This window comes from Polyodon spathula, chromosome 10 (genome assembly GCF_017654505.1).
Source record: "Polyodon spathula isolate WHYD16114869_AA chromosome 10, ASM1765450v1, whole genome shotgun sequence".
Classification (NCBI taxonomy): Eukaryota; Metazoa; Chordata; class Actinopteri; order Acipenseriformes; family Polyodontidae; genus Polyodon; species Polyodon spathula.
The window spans coordinates 48,085,837-48,106,214 of NC_054543.1; the positions used below are offsets into that span (position 1 = coordinate 48,085,837).

The 20,378-nt window shown below is 46.5% G+C and overlaps 2 protein-coding genes across 5 annotated transcripts in view; one reads left to right on the forward strand and one right to left on the reverse strand.

The window, feature by feature from the left end:
- Nucleotides 1–6,055, forward strand: part of LOC121322487 (band 4.1-like protein 5) — a 44,375-nt gene extending 38,320 nt beyond the window's left edge. The window contains exons 20-26 of the mRNA XM_041262548.1: nucleotides 2,499–2,563; nucleotides 2,899–3,006; nucleotides 4,250–4,346; nucleotides 4,647–4,724; nucleotides 4,864–4,914; nucleotides 5,449–5,597; nucleotides 5,964–6,055. Coding sequence (XP_041118482.1) covers nucleotides 2,499–2,563; nucleotides 2,899–3,006; nucleotides 4,250–4,346; nucleotides 4,647–4,724; nucleotides 4,864–4,914; nucleotides 5,449–5,597; nucleotides 5,964–6,030 — 615 coding nt within the window. The 3' untranslated portion in view covers nucleotides 6,031–6,055. The remainder of the gene's footprint in view (nucleotides 1–2,498; nucleotides 2,564–2,898; nucleotides 3,007–4,249; nucleotides 4,347–4,646; nucleotides 4,725–4,863; nucleotides 4,915–5,448; nucleotides 5,598–5,963) is intronic.
- A 2,264-nt stretch (nucleotides 6,056–8,319) lies between these two features.
- si:dkey-3d4.3 (ras guanine nucleotide exchange factor F) lies at nucleotides 8,320–17,855 on the reverse strand. 4 transcript variants are annotated; one of them, XM_041262552.1, is made up of 8 exons: nucleotides 17,757–17,855; nucleotides 16,800–17,006; nucleotides 15,141–15,223; nucleotides 14,447–14,525; nucleotides 14,321–14,367; nucleotides 12,535–12,655; nucleotides 9,198–9,384; nucleotides 8,320–9,027 (listed from the first exon to the last, which is right to left on the reverse strand). In XM_041262552.1, exons 2-8 carry the CDS (start codon nucleotides 16,960–16,962, stop codon nucleotides 8,325–8,327), a joined length of 1,383 nt encoding a protein of 460 aa, XP_041118486.1. In that variant the 5' UTR covers nucleotides 16,963–17,006; nucleotides 17,757–17,855; the 3' UTR covers nucleotides 8,320–8,324. The 4 variants fall into 4 exon arrangements, with proteins under 4 accessions (XP_041118486.1, XP_041118485.1, XP_041118487.1 ...); XM_041262551.1 differs by having other exon boundaries at nucleotides 16,800–17,030; nucleotides 17,757–17,854; XM_041262553.1 differs by having other exon boundaries at nucleotides 17,472–17,843.
- Nucleotides 17,856–20,378: the final 2,523 nt, after the last annotated feature.

A 20,378-nucleotide genomic window follows, 5' to 3' on the forward strand; every position in this document is an offset into this window, starting at 1 on the left:
GGGAGGCAGTGCTGTATTGTTTGGCGCTGCAGTGTGTTCTGGGAGGCAGTGCTGTATTGTTTGGCGCTGCAGTGTGTTCTGGGAGGCAGTGCTGTATTGTTTGGCGCTGCAGTGTGTTCTGGGAGGCAGTGCTGTATTGTTTGGCGCTGCAGTGTGTTCTGGGAGGCAGTGCTGTATTGTTTGGCGCTGCAGTGTGTTCTGGGAGGCAGTGCTGTATTGTTTGGCGCTGCAGTGTGTTCTGGGAGGCAGTGCTGTATTGTTTGGCGCTGCAGTGTGTTCTGGTGTGTTCTGGGAGGCAGTGCTGTATTGTTTGGCGCTGCAGTGTGTTCTGGGAGGCAGTGCTGTATTGTTTGGCGCTGCAGTGTGTTCTGGGAGGCAGTTTGCTGTGTTTCTGTTTGGCGCTGCAGTGTGTTCTGGGAGGCAGTGCTGTATTGTTTGGCGCTGCAGTGTGTTCTGGGAGGCAGTGCTGTATTGTTTGGCGCTGCAGTGTGTTCTGGGAGGCAGTGCTGTATTGTTTGGCGCTGCAGTGTGTTCTGGGAGGCAGTGCTGTATTGTTTGGCGCTGCAGTGTGTTCTGGGAGGCAGTGCTGTATTGTTTGGCGCTGCAGTGTGTTCTGGGAGGCAGTGCTGTATTGTTTGGCGCTGCAGTGTGTTCTGGGAGGCAGTGCTGTATTGTTTGGCGCTGCAGTGTGTTCTGGGAGGCAGTGCTGTATTGTTTGGCGCTGCAGTGTGTTCTGGGAGGCAGTGCTGTATTGTTTGGCGCTGCAGTGTGTTCTGGGAGGCAGTGCTGTATTGTTTGGCGCTGCAGTGTGTTCTGGGAGGCAGTGCTGTATTGTTTGGCGCTGCAGTGTGTTCTGGGAGGCAGTGCTGTATTGTTTGGCGCTGCAGTGTGTTCTGGGAGGCAGTGCTGTATTGTTTGGCGCTGCAGTGTGTTCTGGGAGGCAGTGCTGTATTGTTTGGCGCTGCAGTGTGTTCTGGGAGGCAGTGCTGTATTGTTTGGCGCTGCAGTGTGTTCTGGGAGGCAGTGCTGTATTGTTTGGCGCTGCAGTGTGTTCTGGGAGGCAGTGCTGTATTGTTTGGCGCTGCAGTGTGTTCTGGGAGGCAGTGCTGTATTGTTTGGCGCTGCAGTGTGTTCTGGGAGGCAGTGCTGTATTGTTTGGCGCTGCAGTGTGTTCTGGGAGGCAGTGCTGTATTGTTTGGCGCTGCAGTGTGTTCTGGGAGGCAGTGCTGTATTGTTTGGCGCTGCAGTGTGTTCTGGGAGGCAGTGCTGTATTGTTTGGCGCTGCAGTGTGTTCTGGGAGGCAGTGCTGTAGTGGCGCTGCAGTGGTGTTCTGGGAGGCAGTGCTGTTTTGTTTGGTGCTGCAGTGTGTTCTGGGAGGCAGTGCTGTTTTGTTTGGTGCTGCAGTGTGTTCTGGGAGGCAGTGCTGTATTGTTTGGTGCTGCAGTGTGTTCTGGGAGGCAGTGCTGTTTTGTTTGGTGCTGCAGTGTGTTCTGGGAGGCAGTGCTGTTTTGTTTGGCGCTGCAGTGTGTTCTGGGAGGCAGTGCTGTATTGTTTGGTGCTGCAGCAGTGTGTTGTGTGGGAGGCAGTGCTGTATTGTTTGGCGCTGCAGTGTGTTCTGGGAGGCAGTGCTGTATTGTTTGGCGCTGCAGTGTGTTCTGGGAGGCAGTGCTGTATTGTTTGGCGCTGCAGTGTGTTCTGGGAGGCAGTGCTGTATTGTTTGGCGCTGCAGTGTGTTCTGGGAGGCAGTGCTGTGCATTGTTTGGCGCTGCAGTGTGTTCTGGGAGGCAGTGCTGTATTGTTTGGCGCTGCAGTGTGTTCTGGGAGGCAGTGCTGTCTTGTTTGGCGCTGCAGTGTGTTCTGGGAGGCAGTGCTGTCTTGTTTGGCGCTGCAGTGTGTTCTGGGAGGCAGTGCTGTCTTGTTTGGCGCTGCAGTGTGTTCTGGGAGGCAGTGCTGTCTTGTTTGGCGCTGCAGTGTGTTCTGGGAGGCAGTGCTGTCTTGTTTGGCGCTGCAGTGTGTTCTGGGAGGCAGTGCTGTATTGTTTGGCGCTGCAGTGTGTTCTGGGAGGCAGTGCTGTATTGTTTGGCGCTGCAGTGTGTTCTGGGAGGCAGTGCTGTATTGTTTGGCGCTGCAGTGTGTTCTGGGAGGCAGTGCTGTATTGTTTGGCGCTGCAGTGTGTTCTGGGAGGCAGTGCTGTATTGTTTGGCGCTGCAGTGTGTTCTGGGAGGCAGTGCTGTATTGTTTGGCGCTGCAGTGTGTTCTGGGAGGCAGTGCTGTATTGTTTGGTGCTGCAGTGTGTTCTGGGAGGCAGTGCTGTATTGTTTGGCGCTGCAGTGTGTTCTGGGAGGCAGTGCTGTATTGTTTGGTGCTGCAGTGTGTTCTGGGAGGCAGTGCTGTATTGCTGGGCCTGGTGCTGCAGTGTGTTCTGGGAGGCAGTGCTCTGCATTTACAGATGATGTGATTGTAAATTCTTTTTATTTGATTTGTATTTGTTGTGGCAGGTAACGAGAGAGGACACTGTGATGACGGGGGACAAAAACTGCAACCTTCAGGAAACAGTGTCCGGGTATGCTGTGAAAAAGAAACCACATCATAACACAAGAGCAGCTCTGCAGTCAGGGCTTGGGTCAGGTCCTATGTTTCAATTCAATACCAACTCTCATTCCCTTTTAATCCATTCCAGTTTCTTCAGAGGAATTCCAATTCTAATTCCGGAATTAGAAGACTTGGAATTGCAATTGGAATGACGCATTGCATAACCAAAAAGAAATCCAGTAAAATAGTAAAGCATTGGAATGGTCCAGCGTAATGAAACGCAGCAATCTGTAACACAGCTGGGTGTCAGGGCTATGATCTGGTTCTGTGAGTGCGTGGTGTTAATCCAGGAATCTCTCCTCACAGGAATCTGGTTCTGTTCGGAAGGACAGGGAGCAGTTCTGTCTCCCCACCACCATCGAGACAGGAGCGGAAGGACTCCAGAGACCTTCTTAGAACCACGGCCGCACCCAGGTAACAGTGCCAGGGAGCGACCGCGGGAGAGACCCATGTGCTGGGCTGCAGGAGCAACAGGCATCTGAACGTGATCTGAAGTGTGCAATAAAAATAAATGAGATGTACCAATATTTTTTTTTTTTACTGTTCTATCTGGATAACTGAGGGTTAACATTTTATGGAAAAAAATATAATAGTAGATATAAAAAGTTTTTGTTTTTTGTGTGCTTTTTTTAAAGATTAACATGTAATCCTTCCCTTGCACTGTGCAGTTTTCAGTAGAGCTGTGTTGCATGCTGTATCCTAGCATGGAGCTCACAAAGCACTCTGCTGGGAACTGGGACGGAGAGATTAGGGATGCCACCTGTTCCTTTTATCCAGGGCATTCCAGACTGTAGCTAATGAGGGAATCCCATATACTGTGTATGGACAATGTAATGTACTCACTGCCTCAATATGTTGCTTTTTCTCCCTGACCTCGCCTCTTTTCCCTATTGTTAACCACTACCCAATAGCGACACCTGCTGGAAAGGTGTGGAATTGGTACTGGTATGACTTTTTGTACATCTTTTCACATTCTAACCAGATTTTGATATTTCTTTTCACAACTCCCCATTCTTACGTTTATAAATAGGTTTGATTTATGTTTACTGGTAAGTGCTCAGTGATAACGGTTGTCAATTTACATTGCCTCATTTAAAAAATATTTGAAAGTACTGTACTAGCCATAAATTAAATATTTGTGGCTTGCAATGGCCTTATCTAACCACAAGGAGTCGCCACTGCTCCATATGTCACGCTTGTGTGACTGCAGCTTGAATCTGAACAAGCTTTCATGAACAATGTAATTATTATTTAACAGAGGAGTTTAACAGTAATCTTTAAGCAGAGGTCATGGATGGATTGCTGTTCAGCAGTATGTTTAGTGTGTCTGTGTTTCTGCTGTGTGGATTGTACAATGCTTGTTAGTGTTAAGAGGCAGTGTAGAATTCATAGTACTCCAATGTAGTTTTCTCCCTGGAATCTCTGCTTATCTATAGACTGGTTTGAGATGTTGTGATACCGTAATGCCTTATTCTTTCTTGTTTGTGAAATACCGGATTGGGATAACCTAACACTTCAGAACTTGGTGAAATATAATGGGTATCGTTTACTGGTACCGACCCTATTGAAATGTAATGGGTCTCCTTTACTGGTGCCGACCCTATTGAAATGTAATGGGTCTCCTTTACTGGTACCGAGTTTTGTTCTTCTTCACCAGTGATGAAGTCCAGCCTGTGCCCCTCTCTGAAGATCACTTTTCTCCTGCCACAGCTTTCTCTGCAGAACCAGACAAGGATGCCACCATGACCGTTAAGGTATTCATTCCAGAGCTCGTTCACAATCCAATAAGAACCCATTCATGCAAAACAATTAAAGGTCGACTAGCTTTTGGATGCCGTGCAAGCATGATTCTCTTTCTTTTTGAGTTGTAGTTTTCTCTTGCCCCCTAATTGTTATGAGATGTGTTTCTTTAGTTTTTGAATGGTTCTCCTGTAGCTTTGAGCTAACGTCGGTGCTGTGGTGGGGTGACTGGATAACTTGAGTCTTTGTGCAGGTCTGCACTCGTCGCAGTACTCGCTGGGTGCCTTTCTTGATGGTGTGTGTTTTTCACACAGAGTAAAACAGAGGAACTGGACAGGCTGATGTCGTCTCTGACTGAGAATCTGATCGATTTTACTGATGCCACGCCATTGGTAAGGCAATTTTTTGGAGTTAATTGTTGGGAAAATTGAATGCCTTACTCCTGGGGCTCGTATACTGAACAGCAGCCACAATTTTGTCAAATTTATTTTGAATCTACTGGAGTTTGTTTGTTTGTTTTTTCTCTCAAAGGCTCAGACCATGCCAGTAATGACTCCCAGGTGGATTCTGCCAGCAAGTACAGTAAGTGATACAAACGGTTTCATCGGCGCGTAGCACTGGGTGAGCTGTATTGGTGTATAGTGGCAAAGAGACAGCATGAGACACCCAATGATCTCTCTGTTCTCACTGAACGGTTCTGATGTATTCTCCTCCATTGTATTCTCCTCTCTCTGTTCTGCTAGTCACTGCACTGTTCTGTTGTATTCTATCTGTTTTGCTGTATTCTCCTATCTCTGTTTTGTTGTATTCTCCTATCTCTGTTCTGCTGTATTCTCCTCTATCTTTGTTCTGCTGTAATCTCCTGTTCTGCTGTATTCCCCTCTCTCTATCTCTGTTTTGCTGTATTCTCCTATCTCTGTTCTGCTGTATTCTCCTGTATCTTTGTTCTGCTGTAATCTCCTGTTTTGCTGTATTCTCCTCTATCTTTGTTCTGCTGTAATCTCCTGTTCTGCTGTATTCCCCTCTCTATCTCTGTTTTGCTGTATTCCTCTCTATCTCTCTGTTCTTCTCGCTAGTCACTCAGTTGTTCTGCTGTATTTTCTTCCATCACTGCAGAGTGGAGTGTTTACCAATGGTCTCGTAGAAAGTGATGCCATTCCCCCTGCCGCCTCCTTCTCCACAGAGAGAGTTCAGCTGAATCCGGAGTCTCTCTGCCTGACTGCACCATCATCGGCGAGTCAGAGGCCTGCAGGGATTGCTACAAGGTAGTATTGCTGTTACAGCAGGAGCAGAAATAAGACTCCCATTGCATAGTGATTTGATCCATTCCTGGTTTTACCAAGAGTTTAATAAGACGCACCTGAATTTGTTAGCTGTACACTGTGGCTAACGAAGCTCGTAGTAAAACCTGGAATGGGTGACACTGCTATGCACTAGGAGTTTGAAAATTGACAATAAACACTTAACAACCACATTAGCTACTGTAGAGCAGCATGGCTGTAGGCACTATACAGAATTGGTGTGCTCTAGCATTTTCGATTCGATTTCAAACCATGTGTGTGCGAGACATTGCTGTGTAGATGATTTCCCTAATACTGGTTGTGTGTGTGTTTTTTTTTTTCGCCTTCCAGCTTCGTGAACAATCAAGTGAAGGAGGACATGATGAAGCCCATGCGCATGCTGACCACGGAACTCTGAGGAGGACACGCCCCTTTTCTCTATTGGACGATTCCTCCACATGCTCTCTCTCTCCTTAACAAAACTGAAGCCAAGCTGGACTACAGTACCACAACTGGAATATTATAGCAATACCAGTGGGGGAAGGATAAATGGTCCCTCCTTCATCACTTGACCATGCAAAGCCTGGCTGTGACTCTGCTGTACTGGACCTCATGTACGTTGCACTGACAATAGGACCAAGCCCACTCTGATCGTTTTCCTTAGCCCTGAGTGAAAGCTTTGTTCTTAACCCTCATTCACATTCCTCAATGTGTTGCACAGGCGCAGTTTCAAGTAGATTCTAGAAGGTTATTTATTTATTGTTATTTCATTTACTTTTTTAGGTGTGCTGTATATTTATCTAGTCTTCTGGTAATGGCAGGAGATTTGATCCCAGCGATGTACTTCAGTTCTTCCCCTGTACGAAACAGTGACTTTCAGGTACACAGTAGAGAGATGGGAGTGCTCCAGCAATCCTATTGAATGCTCGCAGGTAGTTTATATAGGTGCTGTGATGTGAGGTGTCTATCAGAAATGAGGGGTATTTTGAAGCTGCAGTAAGAACTTGATGCATCTGCATGAGGTATTGTCTGGCACCTAAAGACATATTAAATGTGTGGGGGATTGTTGCTTATCTCACTGACTTTAAGGCTTAGTTTAGTGAACTCTAATCAGATTGCCTCCAATTAGAAAGGTTTACCGTGCTTCAGTCATTCCAAATTAAAGGTAACCTGGCTCAGTTTTAGTAATCTGGGATACAGGTGCAGTGTGTGTCATAAAAACAATAACCTTCAGGTAAGAACCAAGTGAGTTGGGCAGAAGGCTCGCTCTTGGAAGTTACTGTGGGTTTTTTTTTTTGTTTTATATCGAAGTGATTTTTATTAAGCAGAGTGTCTTAGTTTTAAACGTGATCCTGATTCTAACAGCAGCAGTGCCATTGATGTTTCAATGTGCTGATGTGAATGGACAATTTTCATACTGCTGCAACATGCAGATTTTTAGGTGATTTTATTATATGCAAACTGTATGAGGTGACAAAACCACATGGTCATTACACTGTACATAGGAAGAAATGTATTTATTATAAACGCTTGACCTGATGTTCTTCTAAATGATGCTTCTTAAACCATTTGCATGACCAGATCCATGCCGTCAGCCCATTTTAAACCCTTTTTCACGCACCTCATTGCAAAATAAGAAAGTCGGCATCATTTTTGTGGGACGCTTGTCCCTTGTACCTTAAAGGGTTAAGGTCTACTTAATAAGTATCACGTGGTATAAAGGTATAGAAATGTTTTTGTATTAGTCTTATATAAATGTATAAATCTACTGTATCCACTGAGGTGCACATCGTCCTGAACAGCCGCACTTATAGCGCTTCCCATGTGAGTGCAGTTCACTGTAGCTCTTGAGCTGTGATTTTTATTATTTTTATAAAAGTACATTTTGTTTTACGTTGTATATTTCACAGTGTAGCATAGATGTAAAAGCCTGTATTGGAAGGCACTGCACTGATTTCTATATTTCATATGTACATTGGTAAATATGTTTTTAGTGCACCTGAAGCTATTTTGTATAATGTAGCCATTCTCTTGCAATATTAAAAAAATAAAGTTTACCAGAGTTGCACTTTGTATTTGGGTGTTGAAAGCTAGTGAAATAGGCGGCTCTGAGCTGAGCTGGGCTGGGGGCATCACAGAATTCACTAGCCATTTCTCAGCCTTCCTGAACAGGATGTTGGTTGCACATTGGTGAAATAGGTTTAAAACAAAGAAAATAAATACAGCATCCACTGAATTAAAACAGGGACAAGGCAGCACGATCACTGTCGAGGAAACTTCAAACACTATTTTAAAGTCTGTTTAAAGGTGTTTACCTGGCTGGAAGGAGCAGGTGCAGATTTGGTTCGGGTGCTTGTAAACACAGATTGTATTGCTGGGATAATCCCGCTGTGCCCCACAGTGTTGAGCAATGCCTTCAATTGTGAACACAGCATCGTGCATTCAGAAGTGGAGGAAACAGACAGATGTTGAGATTAGATGCCTTGCTATTCAAGGATGGGGAAACCAGAGAAGAGAACGGAGGGCTACGCAAAAGCACCTCAAAATATCACGCAACACCAAACAAGTTTTAAACAAATTCCTTCAGCAAATAAAAAACCCCAAAAAACTTAAAAGCAAATATTAAAAATGGAAAAGCCCTGAAGTTGCTGTGGTCAGCTATATCCCAACCTGGCTGTGTTAACTGAACAGGTGAACGGTGTCCTCGCTCATTCATTGACTGGAAGCTTCTTCTACACCTGCAGAGTCTGCTTTCCGCCCGTGCCTCTGAACATCACGCGGCGTCATTTGCCAAATGGAAATGGAGTTCTGGTTGCACCAGGGTTTCCCTCCGATTACCAGCAGTGAATCTGGAAGACAGGCTGCCATGCTGTCCTCTGCCTCTAGATAGCTAATGAGAGAGTCCTGGAGAGGGGGTCCTTCGCAGGCAATGCGGTCAGCGATGCCGCTCTCCTTCCATACAGGGCTGCGAAGGAGAGTGTCTTTCTCCCTGTCCCCCTGGGGCTCCAGCCCGGAGGAGGGAGCCTCCACCTTGCTCTGAATGAAGAAGGTTTGCATTTCAATCCCCTCCTCCAGACACTTGGGTGCCACGCAATTGGAAGCCGGGGAGCATCTGTTTTTGAAAGGCCTGTATTTGGAGCAGTCGTCTCTCTTGTGGTCGGTGGGACTCCCCTGCGGTGAGCAGTCTCTGCTGCTGCGCGGCTGGAAGCTGGGCCCCAGTCCTGCACAGCAGTGGTAGATTTTGGAGGGAGGCATGGTGCCTGTTGAGGTTCCCAGTTTCTCCCAGCTCAGCGAGGTGAAGCTGAACTTCCACAAGATGTTTTTAGGGAAATTCTGGGTCTCTCCTCCCCCAAAGAGTAGCATGCAGTCTTTATACACAACAGCAGAGTGCCCAATCAGCCTGGATGGACCGGACCTTTTGAAAAAGGAAAACGCAACCAGTATATTAGTGTGGACTCCACCGTGCTGTGCACCTGCAGACTCAGTATGATAGATATAGATATACACATATGTACGTACTTATTCACACACACACACAAAGTATATTAGCGTGGACCCCACTGTGCTGTGCACCTGCAGACTCACAGTGTTTTGATGCAGGACCAGGACTGGCTTAAGAAATTCCATTTCCAGAAGTCGCTCTGCTCCCTAAGACCCATCAGCCCCCCATACAGGAACATGGCGTCCCTGTACACCGTGGCAGAGTGGCCATGACGAGGCCCCGGGCCAGCATCGGACGACGAGGGGGCCAGCAACGACCATTCCTGGGAGTCTGCAAAACACATCCAGTGCATTAAGAGACTGGAAACTGCTTCAAGAAAGACATCCACAACTCTACAAATACTCACTCAACAGTGGTCAATTCAGAAATGCTAAAGGAAACCTTGCAAAATTCAATGCCAAACTTTCCACTATGAAGCTCTTCCTCAAGGTCTTCTTTTCTCAATAGATATCTGATGTTAATATATCTGCTCTACAGTGTGGTAAAGTCATAGCAAGTTGATTCTACATCCTGAAAAACAGTGTAGTGTTTAGTGTGTCCAATTATTATTATTCCCCCTCACTGCAGCAATTCCCCACATGGTTCAGAGAGTATCGCCTGATCTGACAACCAAGCCAGCTTCCTTTTTCACTCAGGAACTCGAGAGGATGTTGTCAAGCTCCTGACCTCTGGAGGATAAAGGCCAGCCATGCAGATGTCTGCCTTTTGAGCTCAGTGCCTGGCCAGCAGGGTTCTCTGTAGCGCAATGAGCAGAAACAGTCCCTGCTGGTTTTACCCCCATAACCCACGGGAACGCCAGAGCCAATGGGGACCCCCTTACTTCACACAGCCAGGACGTGAACCTGCGCTGCACGACTCGCCCTGCACACAACGTGGCTTCCCCTCACACAGCCAGGACCTGAACCTGCGCTGCACGAATCGCCCTGTACACAACGCGGTTTCCCCTCACACAGCCAGGACCTGAACCTGCGCTGCACGAATTGCCCTGCACACAACACGGCTTCCCCTCACACAGCCAGGACCTGAACCTGCGCTGCACGACTCGCCCTGCACACAACGCGGCTTCCCCTCACACAGCCAGGACCTGAACCTGCGCTGCACGACTCGCCCTGCACACAACGCGGCTTCCCCTCACACAGCCAGGACCTGAACCTGTGCTGCACGACTCGCCCTGCACACAACGCGGCTTCACTTCTACCAGGTGAGCCACTCAGTGACTCCTCGGTACAAAATATTTATCAGTTCAATATTTTTATGTTTTTGGGTAGCAGACAATTGTACCAAATGGTTGTGTATTGAAATCGCTACACCAGACTTTACTCACCTCAGTATTTGATTATGATCTGCTTAACTTTTATTCCAAGTGTAATAAGAGTTTACTAATGGGATACGTCCAATATGTTAATGTGAGGAACAGTGCGGTTTGAATAAACACTAGGAACTTGTGCAGGTAAATATAATAAAGGCAAACAATCTGCTTATTTACCAACATACATTACTTCATGTCTACATTCCTTCCCCAGCCAATAACAAGGGGAAAGTGGAGTCTCTGCCCTTGGTACAGCCTGGAACGACTTTACCAGAGATATTTTACAGAAAACAAACACAATTGTTGGTGCTTGTACTTTCTAAACTTGAACTGAAATGCAACATTTTTTATGTTAAAAATAAACTTACTAGAGCAATAAATACCAGAATATCAATCTGTAATGGATGAAAGCCAGGTAAAAGGTTGACATTCATGTGTCCTTAGCAAGCAAACAGACTGTCAGTTCTCACACACGCGCCCACAATGGGACAGGAAATGGAGAGTCTTGTGTTTAGACAGAGGCAGCAGAACACACTGCACTTGTCAAGCGAGAAATGAAATACTGAAAAACAGCAAACTAGGTGTGCTAGTGAATTGGAGTAGATGAGCTGCTCCATTCCACAGGAACTTGCTTTGTGATTACAGCCTCCTCCCTGTGTCTCATGGGGGTGCGCGAGTACGGCCTCCTCCCAGTGTCTCATGGGGGTGAGCGAGCACGGCCTCCTCCCCGTGTCTCATGGGGGTGCGCGAGCACGGCCTCCTCCCCGTGTCTCATGGGGGTGCGCGAGCACGGCCTCCTCCCCGTGTCTCATGGGGGTGAGCGAGCACGGCCTCCTCCCCGTGTCTCATGGGGGTGCGCGAGCACGGCCTCCTCCCCGTGTCTCATGGGGGTGCGCGAGCACGGCCTCCTCCCCGTGTCTCATGGGGGTGCGCGAGCACGGCCTCCTCCCCGTGTCTCATGGGGGTGCGCGAGCACGGCCTCCTCCCCGTGTCTCATGGGGGTGCGCGAGCACGGCCTCCTCCCCGTGTCTCATGGGGGTGCGCGAGCACGGCCTCCTCCCCGTGTCTCATGGGGGTGCGCGAGCGCGGCCTCCTCCCCGTGTCTCATGGGGGTGCGCGAGCACGGCCTCCTCCCCGTGTCTCATGGGGGTGCGCGAGTGTCTCATGGGGGTGAGCGAGCACGGCCTCCTCCCCGTGTCTCATGGGGGTGCGCGAGCGCGGCCTCCTCCCCGTGTCTCATGGGGGTGCGCGAGCGCGGCCTCCTCCCCGTGTCTCATGGGGGTGCGCGAGCGCGGCCTCCTCCCCGTGTCTCATGGGGGTGCGCGAGCGCGGCCTCCTCCCCGTGTCTCATGGGGGTGCGCGAGTGCGGCCTCCTCCCCGTGTCTCATGGGGGTGCGCCAGTGCGGCCTCCTCCCCGTGTCTCATGGGGGTGCGCGAGCGCGGCCTCCTCCCCGTGTCTCATGGGGGTGCGCGAGCGCGGCCTCCTCCCCGTGTCTCATGGGGGTGCGCGAGTGCGGCCTCCTCCCCGTGTCTCATGGGGGTGCGCGAGTGCGGCCTCCTCCCCGTGTCTCATGGGGGTGCGCGAGTGCGGCCTCCTCCCCGTGTCTCATGGGGGTGCGCGAGTGCGGCCTCCTCCCCGTGTCTCATGGGGGTGCGCGAGTGCGGCCTCCTCCCCGTGTCTCATGGGGGTGCGCGAGTGCGGCCTCCTCCCCGTGTCTCATGGGGGTGCGCGAGTGCGGCCTCCTCCCCGTGTCTCATGGGGGTGCGCGAGTGCGGCCTCCTCCCCGTGTCTCATGGGGGTGCGCGAGTGCGGCCTCCTCCCCGTGTCTCATGGGGGTGCGCGAGTGCGGCCTCCTCCCCGTGTCTCATGGGGGTGCGCGAGCACGGCCTCCTCCCCGTGTCTCATGGGGGTGCGCGAGCACGGCCTCCTCCCCGTGTCTCATGGGGGTGCGCGAGTGCGGCCTCCTCCCCGTGTCTCATGGGGGTGCGCGAGTGAGTGCGGCCTCCTCCCCGTGTCTCATGGGGGTGCCTCCTCCCCGTGTCTCATGGGGGTGAGCGAGCACGGCCTCCTCCCTGTGTTTCATGCGGGTGTGAAAACATACTGTATTTACCAAAACGGAAAGTCCAGAATTCCTGGGAAGATCCTTTCATGTCAATGTATCCACCGTAAACGTGCATCGTGGAATCCCAGATAACTGCACTGTGGCCTTTCCTGTTTATCGGAACTGGCCTCTGAAATAAAAAATAACAATTAAAAAGTAAATCGTGTCTTTACGGAGCACATTCCCAACATTGCACAAGTCCTGCCCTTGTCTCACAGTATTTTTACACTTTCACTGTACCTCGTTCTTATTTGCAATGCTTTCACTGTGCTTTATTACTCTTTGCTGTGCTTTTACTATGTTAGCTTTTATCACAGTGCTTCCTATAAAAGGCCAGTTTTACCAGTTACTATCAATCCATATTCAAACACGGGATACCTTCCCTAAATTATACTGCAAGACCCTCAGCGTTTATCAATCCATATTCAAACACGGGATACCTTCCCTAAATTATACTGCAAGACCCTCAGCGTTTATCAATCCATATTCAAACACGGGATACCTTCCCTAAATTATACTGCAAGACCCTCAGCGTTTATCAATCCATATTCAAACACGGGATACCTTCCCTAAATTATACTGCAAGACCCTCAGCGTTTATCAATCCATATTCAAACACGGGATACCTTCCCTAAATTATATTGCAAGACCCTCAGCGTTTATCAATCCATATTCAAACACGGGATACCTTCCCTAAATTATATTGCAAGACCCTCAGCGTTTATCAATCCATATTCAAACACGGGATACCTTCCCTAAATTATATTGCAAGACCCTCAGCGTTTATCCGCCCTGATCAAGCTCTTTAGCAACATTAGTTTATTATTGAACAGAGACGATTAGTTTGGCGACTGTAGATCCTACCAAAGTTTTCGTACACTGTGTTGAATGTGCTCCGTGCGCTGCCATTGCTGGTAGTGTCTCGTGAGCTGTTCAGTGTGTTGATATGTAAATAAATCCTGTTTGTCTGCGGGACGTATCAACTTCACCCCGTCTCGATCTCCGGCCTGTCACTCAGCAGCGAATGCACACACCCACACGGCAGACGCCTACTCTGTCACAAGCATTAATACCCTGTATCATTCTAAACAAGGGATTTAGGGGAGCGCCCTAATAAAAGCTGAATCTCAAAATAATTGTTACAGCAGTGTACTATGGTTTTTAAAACAGGATTCATTTGCCTGCCCTTACTCCGTTCCCATTGGAGTGGATACATGACTGATTACTGTTCTACACTCTTCACTGTAGTGGACATGTGATTGATTGATTACTGTTCTACACTTCACTGGAGTGGATACAGGATTGATTGATTGATTACTGTTCTACACTTCACTGTAGTGGATATGTGATTGATTGATTACTGTACTACACTTCACTGGAGTGGATACAGGATTGATTGATTGATTACTGTTCTACACTTCACTGTAGTGGATATGTGATTGATTACTGTACTACACTCTTCACTGCAGTGGATATGTGATTGATTGATTACTGTACTACACTTCACTGGAGTGGATACAGGATTGATTGATTGATTACTGTTCTACACTTCACTGTAGTGCATATGTGATTGATTACTGTTCTACACTCTTCACTGTAGTGGATATGTGATTGATTGATTACTGTACTACACTCTTCACTGGAGTGGATACAGGATTGATTGATCGATTACTGTTCTACACTCTTCACTGTAGTGGATATGTGATTGATTGATTACTGTTCTACACTCTTCACTGTAGTGGATACGTGATTGATTGATTACTGTTCTACACTCTTCACAGGATTCATTTCTTACCCCATCATTGTTAGCTGTCCTCTGCCAGTGCACCCATTCCTCTTTATCTGGAAGTGAAGACAGGAAATTGAGTGCCGTGTACAGAATGGCTTCACTGAAGCCCCTGTCGTGCACTGTATCCCTTACCTATAGCATACATCCAAAGAGGTGTTTTCCCCTCGGTATACGCAGAATCCAGCATCCCTCCGAAGACGTACAAGACCCCCTGAAACAAGAGGGGTTCTCCTCAGAACTGTGCATTGTACTGTAGGGTACACCTCATCAAGCAGAACTGTGCACTGTACTGTAGGGTACACCTCATCAAGCAGAACTGTGCACTGTACTGTAGGGTACACCTCATCAAGCAGAACTGTGCACTGTACTGTAGGGTACACCTCATCAAGCCTGTCACTAAATAAAACGGTATCAATGGGATGTTCCCAGTATTCCACCCCAGTTAAGAGGTGCGCAAACGGTGCGACCTTTGTACTGGGGTAAAAGCGTAGTAGCTGTGTCCCATGGCTGTTTACAGCAGAGTGATGCCTGGCAGGATTAAAGGCTTCAGTTTATAGCAATAGGGATGTACAGAGACAGGAGTCACCGAGCACTGGAAACAAGGATGCAGTGACGGGATACATTTGTTCCCTGTAAATCAGCAGGTGGATTTCCCCTCTCTCACCCCAAAAATAAACAGTAGGGATGGGAATAAGACTCCCATTGCATATCAGTTTGATCCATTGCTGCTTTTACTGGGCTAAATCAAGCTCATAGTAAAACCTGGAATGGGTGTAACTGCTGTGCAGTGGGAGTCTCATTTCCATCCCTGTACACTCAGCCCTACCTGATGAGCCCCCATTGTGTGCTCCTCCAGCTCCTCGGGGGCCCCGGCTGTGTTGCAGTCCAGTTCTTGCCACTCGTTGGAGACTGCAAGAGAGACGCCACACAGCACCATGGGAGTTAATGTCACCCAAGTTCACTTGAACATTACACCGTGATGAGCCGGCATCTCAGCCAATGGAAAGGCAAGGGCTGGACGCAAGCCACGAGCCTTACTATCCAACTAAAGAGCAATCTCTGTCTTACCCTCATGTTAGTATTATTAACTGATCAGACACTAGGAGGAGATTACAGTGCTCTTGCTATAAGGCTCTCGGATATAACGCTCCTACAGCATGTCCCCCAATTCCCTATACTAGTGACTCACGCAATATTTCTACAGTACCAGTGTTGTTCAAACTATAAACAACTTCTCAGTCTAACTTCTCTTTCTCTCTCTCCATTTTGATACAGTATCTGAACTTTATAACACAGACATCTTGTTCAGCATTCGTTTTATAACTAAATAAATATTAGGCCTATTACTTGGTTATCTTTCCTAATGTATTTGCTTTTTCTGCTGTGAGAGGAGCTGCGGCTTTCTCCAGGAGACGAGACTCTTCAGCTTCGCTTCAGCCCCGCTCCAGCAGCAGAACCTGGGGCGAGCCCATTCCCTCTTCCGACCCGCTCTCTTGGTTTGCTTGTCTGTCGCTATGAACTGAACTCCCGACCGCTGTTTAGCCAGGCTATTTATAGTTTAAAAACTGCAAATTAAAACGATCCACGAGCGGGAATGTTACTTTTCTTTTTGTTTTGTAAAAAATACAGCGTTGATTACATGGTGCTTTATGCATGGTTAATTCACAGAAACTTATTATTATATTGAGTTATTTTATTTTGTATTTTAGTCAGATTTGTGTTCTTTTGTCTCCTGTGGTGCCCCCCTCCCTTGTTTATAACGCTTTTCTGTTATAACGCTCGTATTGTGTGTCTGTCCATCCATCATTGGTTGATTGGTTATTGGTTGATTTTACATTTATTTAAAGACATGCAAAGCAAAACAAACGAGGACTGCAGTCTTGAACTGATTATATATAATTATATAACATATATAGATATATATATTCTATATCATATATATATATATATATAGAGATATATATATAATAGAGAGAGAGAGAGAGAGAGAGAGAGAGAGAGAGAGAGAGAGAGAGAGAGAGAGAGAGAGAGAGAGAGAGAGAGCACTAAGCAATACTTACTGCACAAGAGGTACCCAGTATCTTAAACTACCCAAAACAGATCGATAAAGCGAGGTCAATAGAGAGTGAACACTGCAGAAAGGTACTGTACACACACAATCTATATGTTCCTCAGATTAAAAAATGATTAGAATGCCCCTTCCTCATGGAATTAAAGGTACGTTTACCTGTCTTGGGTACCTTTCCCTCGTTTCATTTCTTTATTATTATTATTATTTAGTCATTTAGCAAATGCTTTTATCCAAAGCAACTTAGAGTCTAGGGGGTGATCTGCTGCTACTGACACTTGCAATAGGACCTTGGTGAGCCGAACTGAGCAGGATCAGTACAATCACCAGAACACGTTGGGGTGCACGTTTAAAGGCCTGAACTGTCCCAGTGAATATGGAGTCACGTGGTCACCCTACACAGTCACCAACACTTACCAACACTGTACCTCCAGAAGTCATTGTGCACATTAGTTTCTCGACCCCCGAACAGGTAGACGCTATCCCCGTGCGTGCAGCAGGCGTGCTTGTGCCGATCACGCGGGGCAGGCTCCCTTTGAGGAATGCAGCTCCACAAACACAGCCTGGTCTGGCTCCTCATTTTCCAGATGGCTTCTGGAACATACTGCTGTGATCCACAAAAAGCTGAAACCAACCAGGGGGGTCATACTTGTAAAGAAAAGAAACACCAATGCATTTACCATTCATCCAACGAATTCATTAAAAACAGTACAGTCTAGTTAAACACTCGATAGCCTTCCTCTAGTTCATTTTACCTGGGCTGGCTAATTACAGCTGCATATCTAAACTCAACGGTAGTCACTTAAATGTGTATTTAGAGTTTAGCGCGATGGTGCTGGTACACATATAGCAACATTCATTGGAGCCAGGCCTGGATGGAGGGCAAAGTGAACAAGCAGGAAGCTCATACCAATTCAGCTACTTTCAAAACACATTGCTCAATACTAATACCGCATCAGCCCTTCTCTTCCTTAGTTTTATCACGCCTACAAATACAATTAAAAGTTTAAGTTAACTAGAAAAAGAGTATAACTTGATGGATATAAAAGCAGAACTAATGCAACAGTACCCCTATCAATCTGTACTTACAAGTTTCCTGGTGTGGTCTGTTTCAGTCTCTTTTCTTCTTTCTTTCTTAATGTATTTATTTATGTAAACGTATTTTCTCAACTGAAAACGTTCTTCTCTCAATCCAGATACACTACTGGAATGCCCAGAATCCTCTCCAAACCCGGCCCAATCTACAGCACAGTCCGTTTCTAGTTCCGCACAGCCTCGGACAATTTGCTTAGTTAAGTGGTTCTGTTACTTCTTATTCCTCGGTACAGAATGCGATAGTTAGCCTAAGAAACGTGCCTAATAAATAATACTTACAGAACGTATGGCTTTATTTTGTCGAAGTGGCAATGTAATTATCCCGTTAGCCCCATGTGCGTATCACCCATCGCCGGGATCCGCTGATTTGTCAGTCCAGCTGGGGGAGTGAGGGAGGGGGCAGGGGAATTTTCACAGTCAACAGCCGAAGTTAATAATCTCCCTCTGCTGGGCTGAATGCTACAACACAGGTTGTTTTTTGTTGTGGTTTGTTTTGTTAAACCGGGCTTAATTAATTGTTACACATACAGCCAGTCCTCTAGTTTAGTTTACCCACCAAGTGTATCATTTTAATTGCAAACTGAATAGTCTGCTGCGGTCGCTTTAGTAACAACTGGAAACTGAGCGTGTCATTTAACCCATTAAGTACCAAATCAGACAGACAAAAACACTGCATTTATATTGCCTGCCAAAGGATTTTTTAAAAAGCGTTGGTATAGTAACACAACTAGCGCGTGTGCTACAGTATTCTGACTGGAACAGTGGTACCGCACTAGAATGTTTGGAGGCGTTACCAGGCAACATTACGTCACGTGTCTCCCAAAGTGCTCAGGTAAAATTCCGTTTTAAAAATAAGATAAACAATGAACTAACAGTTCTGGCCTCTGTCGCTGTTAGTAAATGGACGGAGTGAACTTCGTTTGTTTTGCATGAGGACTGCGCATATTCCAGCTGAATTAAAATCCCTTCATTAGAAGTGCTCAATTATCTTAGATTCCTGAACAGACTGTATGTTTGAAATGACAGAACATGCATGAATCCTTCTTGTGGCAAGGTATTCTGGTAATGTGTATCACTATACTGCAGCATTGTGTGGTATAATCACCCTTATAAAAGTTAAATGTGTAATGTGTGGTGGAATAGCCAATAAAAGTGTCTGATTGAAGTCGCGCTTGTAAAATAGTGACACTGTGTAAACATGGAACAAGAAAGCAGGTCGAATCCATTCCACAGACTTTCGCAAAGCTGGCAAATACTTTTCATGCTGCGCATATCACATGTAGTTTTGAGTACTGGAGAGTAAGGATCGGTATCAGAAATAAAACATTAAAATATTACAGAAATAAAATAATTTAATAATGATTATTTCTTTGTTCAAATGAAGGACAGAAACGTCAAGTTTCCATTCTTCTACCGACACCGGTGGCAGCAGGCTCTCGGTACTGTATATACCACTTTTTAGACTCACCTCGTTAATATTGTTTCAAGAGATTCCCTTCTCTCACTGTGTGGGTAATACTCTGCGGCTGTTACTTCATTCAGGGTGTGACCTGGAACTTGGCAGTGTGTTTGCTCGCAGCAGGCTGAAACAGGATCGCTTGTGAAGTAAATTACTTCGGGCTGGGAGATGAAACCGCTGACACTTTTCTGCAAAGTGTGACTACAGCATCGGTATCAACAGGCGAGCGTGTAAACGCACCTGCAAACCCCATGACGCAGAATAAAGCGAGGTGTCAGGGAAGCAAGAACTGCATTTATTCATTTTAGGGCTCGGCTTAGTGGTAAGACCAATATAAAAGTCTACCACAGTATTTTAGCACTGTATTTTACCGTGCTTTTCCATTGGTTATAATATGCATTTATCACAGTTTACCCCGGTTTGCCATGTTTACTGATATGCTTTACTGCTCCTTGCTATTCTTTACAGTGCTTGCTTATGTATAATGCTTTTGCTGTGCTTGACAATTTATTATGCTTTTACCTTGGGAAACCTTATAAGGGGAGTGACTTGCCACTAAGCTATCTATCATGCATATAGGAGGTTTAGTTCAGTACACAGGAGAAAAGCCAGATACTGAAATGGTGAAAATGGGTTTTGAAATACCATTTCTTTTTTTTTTTTTTTTTTTTAGGTCCCAATGATTCACCATCCTAGCTTGTTTTTTCCCATGTTTTCACAGTGCTTTTAAAATACTTTCACTATGACTTTGTACACTTTGCTGTGCCTTTCCCAGGGTTTGCTTCAGTGTAAAGGGTACCAGGTTATCACTGCAGACTGGAGCTGCTTCACTGTGCCGAGTGCAATTTGGAGCACTGGAATTGGGGGGGGGGGGGCAAGCTGTGTTTGAAGACTTGCAGACTTGCTGCATTACCATTCCTCTTCACAAGAAGGTGTCCAGCTCTGAGCTCCTGATCTGCAGCAAGCACACCTACAGCTCACTGGGAGTATCTTTTCAGACGTCATCAGCCAGTCCCCTGGGAATGGAAGCTGTAAATGAAGTGAGGTCTAAGGCTCTTTTTCGTTATTTCTGGTTTTATTTTTGGGGTTTTTTGGCGTGCTGACGGTCTCAAGGACAAAGCTGTTACTTCATTTCATTTTAAACATTTGAAAGAGCTGTACAATCCTCTTTGTAACTGTCAAATGAGTTTTCAGTCTCCCGACGCCTTCCAGAAAAGGCTTTTATTCAAAGACATTTGTCACTGAATTTACTTTTATTATCTAAAAAAAAAACAAGCAATCGCAGTTAAAGATTTTAAGTTTTGTTTGAAGTTATGTCCTGTATAAATGATTTAGTGTAAATTAGAAGTACGTAACCTAGCTTTAGCATGCACAGCGGTTCCCGAGACCATTATTATATAATTATACTGTAAGCACATGAACAGTCATACAAGAGTCAGGAG

Excerpts from the sequence above, each read along its gene's own strand:
- si:dkey-3d4.3 (XM_041262552.1), bottom strand. The coding sequence starts at position 16,962 with ATGAGGAGCCAGACCAGGCTGTGTTTGTGGAGCTGCATTCCTCAAAGG. Across the intron at positions 9,385-12,534 it reads ATTCTGGACTTTCCGTTTTG|ACTCCCAGGAATGGTCGTTG; the intron begins GTAAATACAGTA and ends TGTGTTTTGCAG. Across the intron at positions 9,028-9,197 it reads TGGTCCTGCATCAAAACACT|GTCCGGTCCATCCAGGCTGA; the intron begins GTGAGTCTGCAG and ends CTTTTTCAAAAG.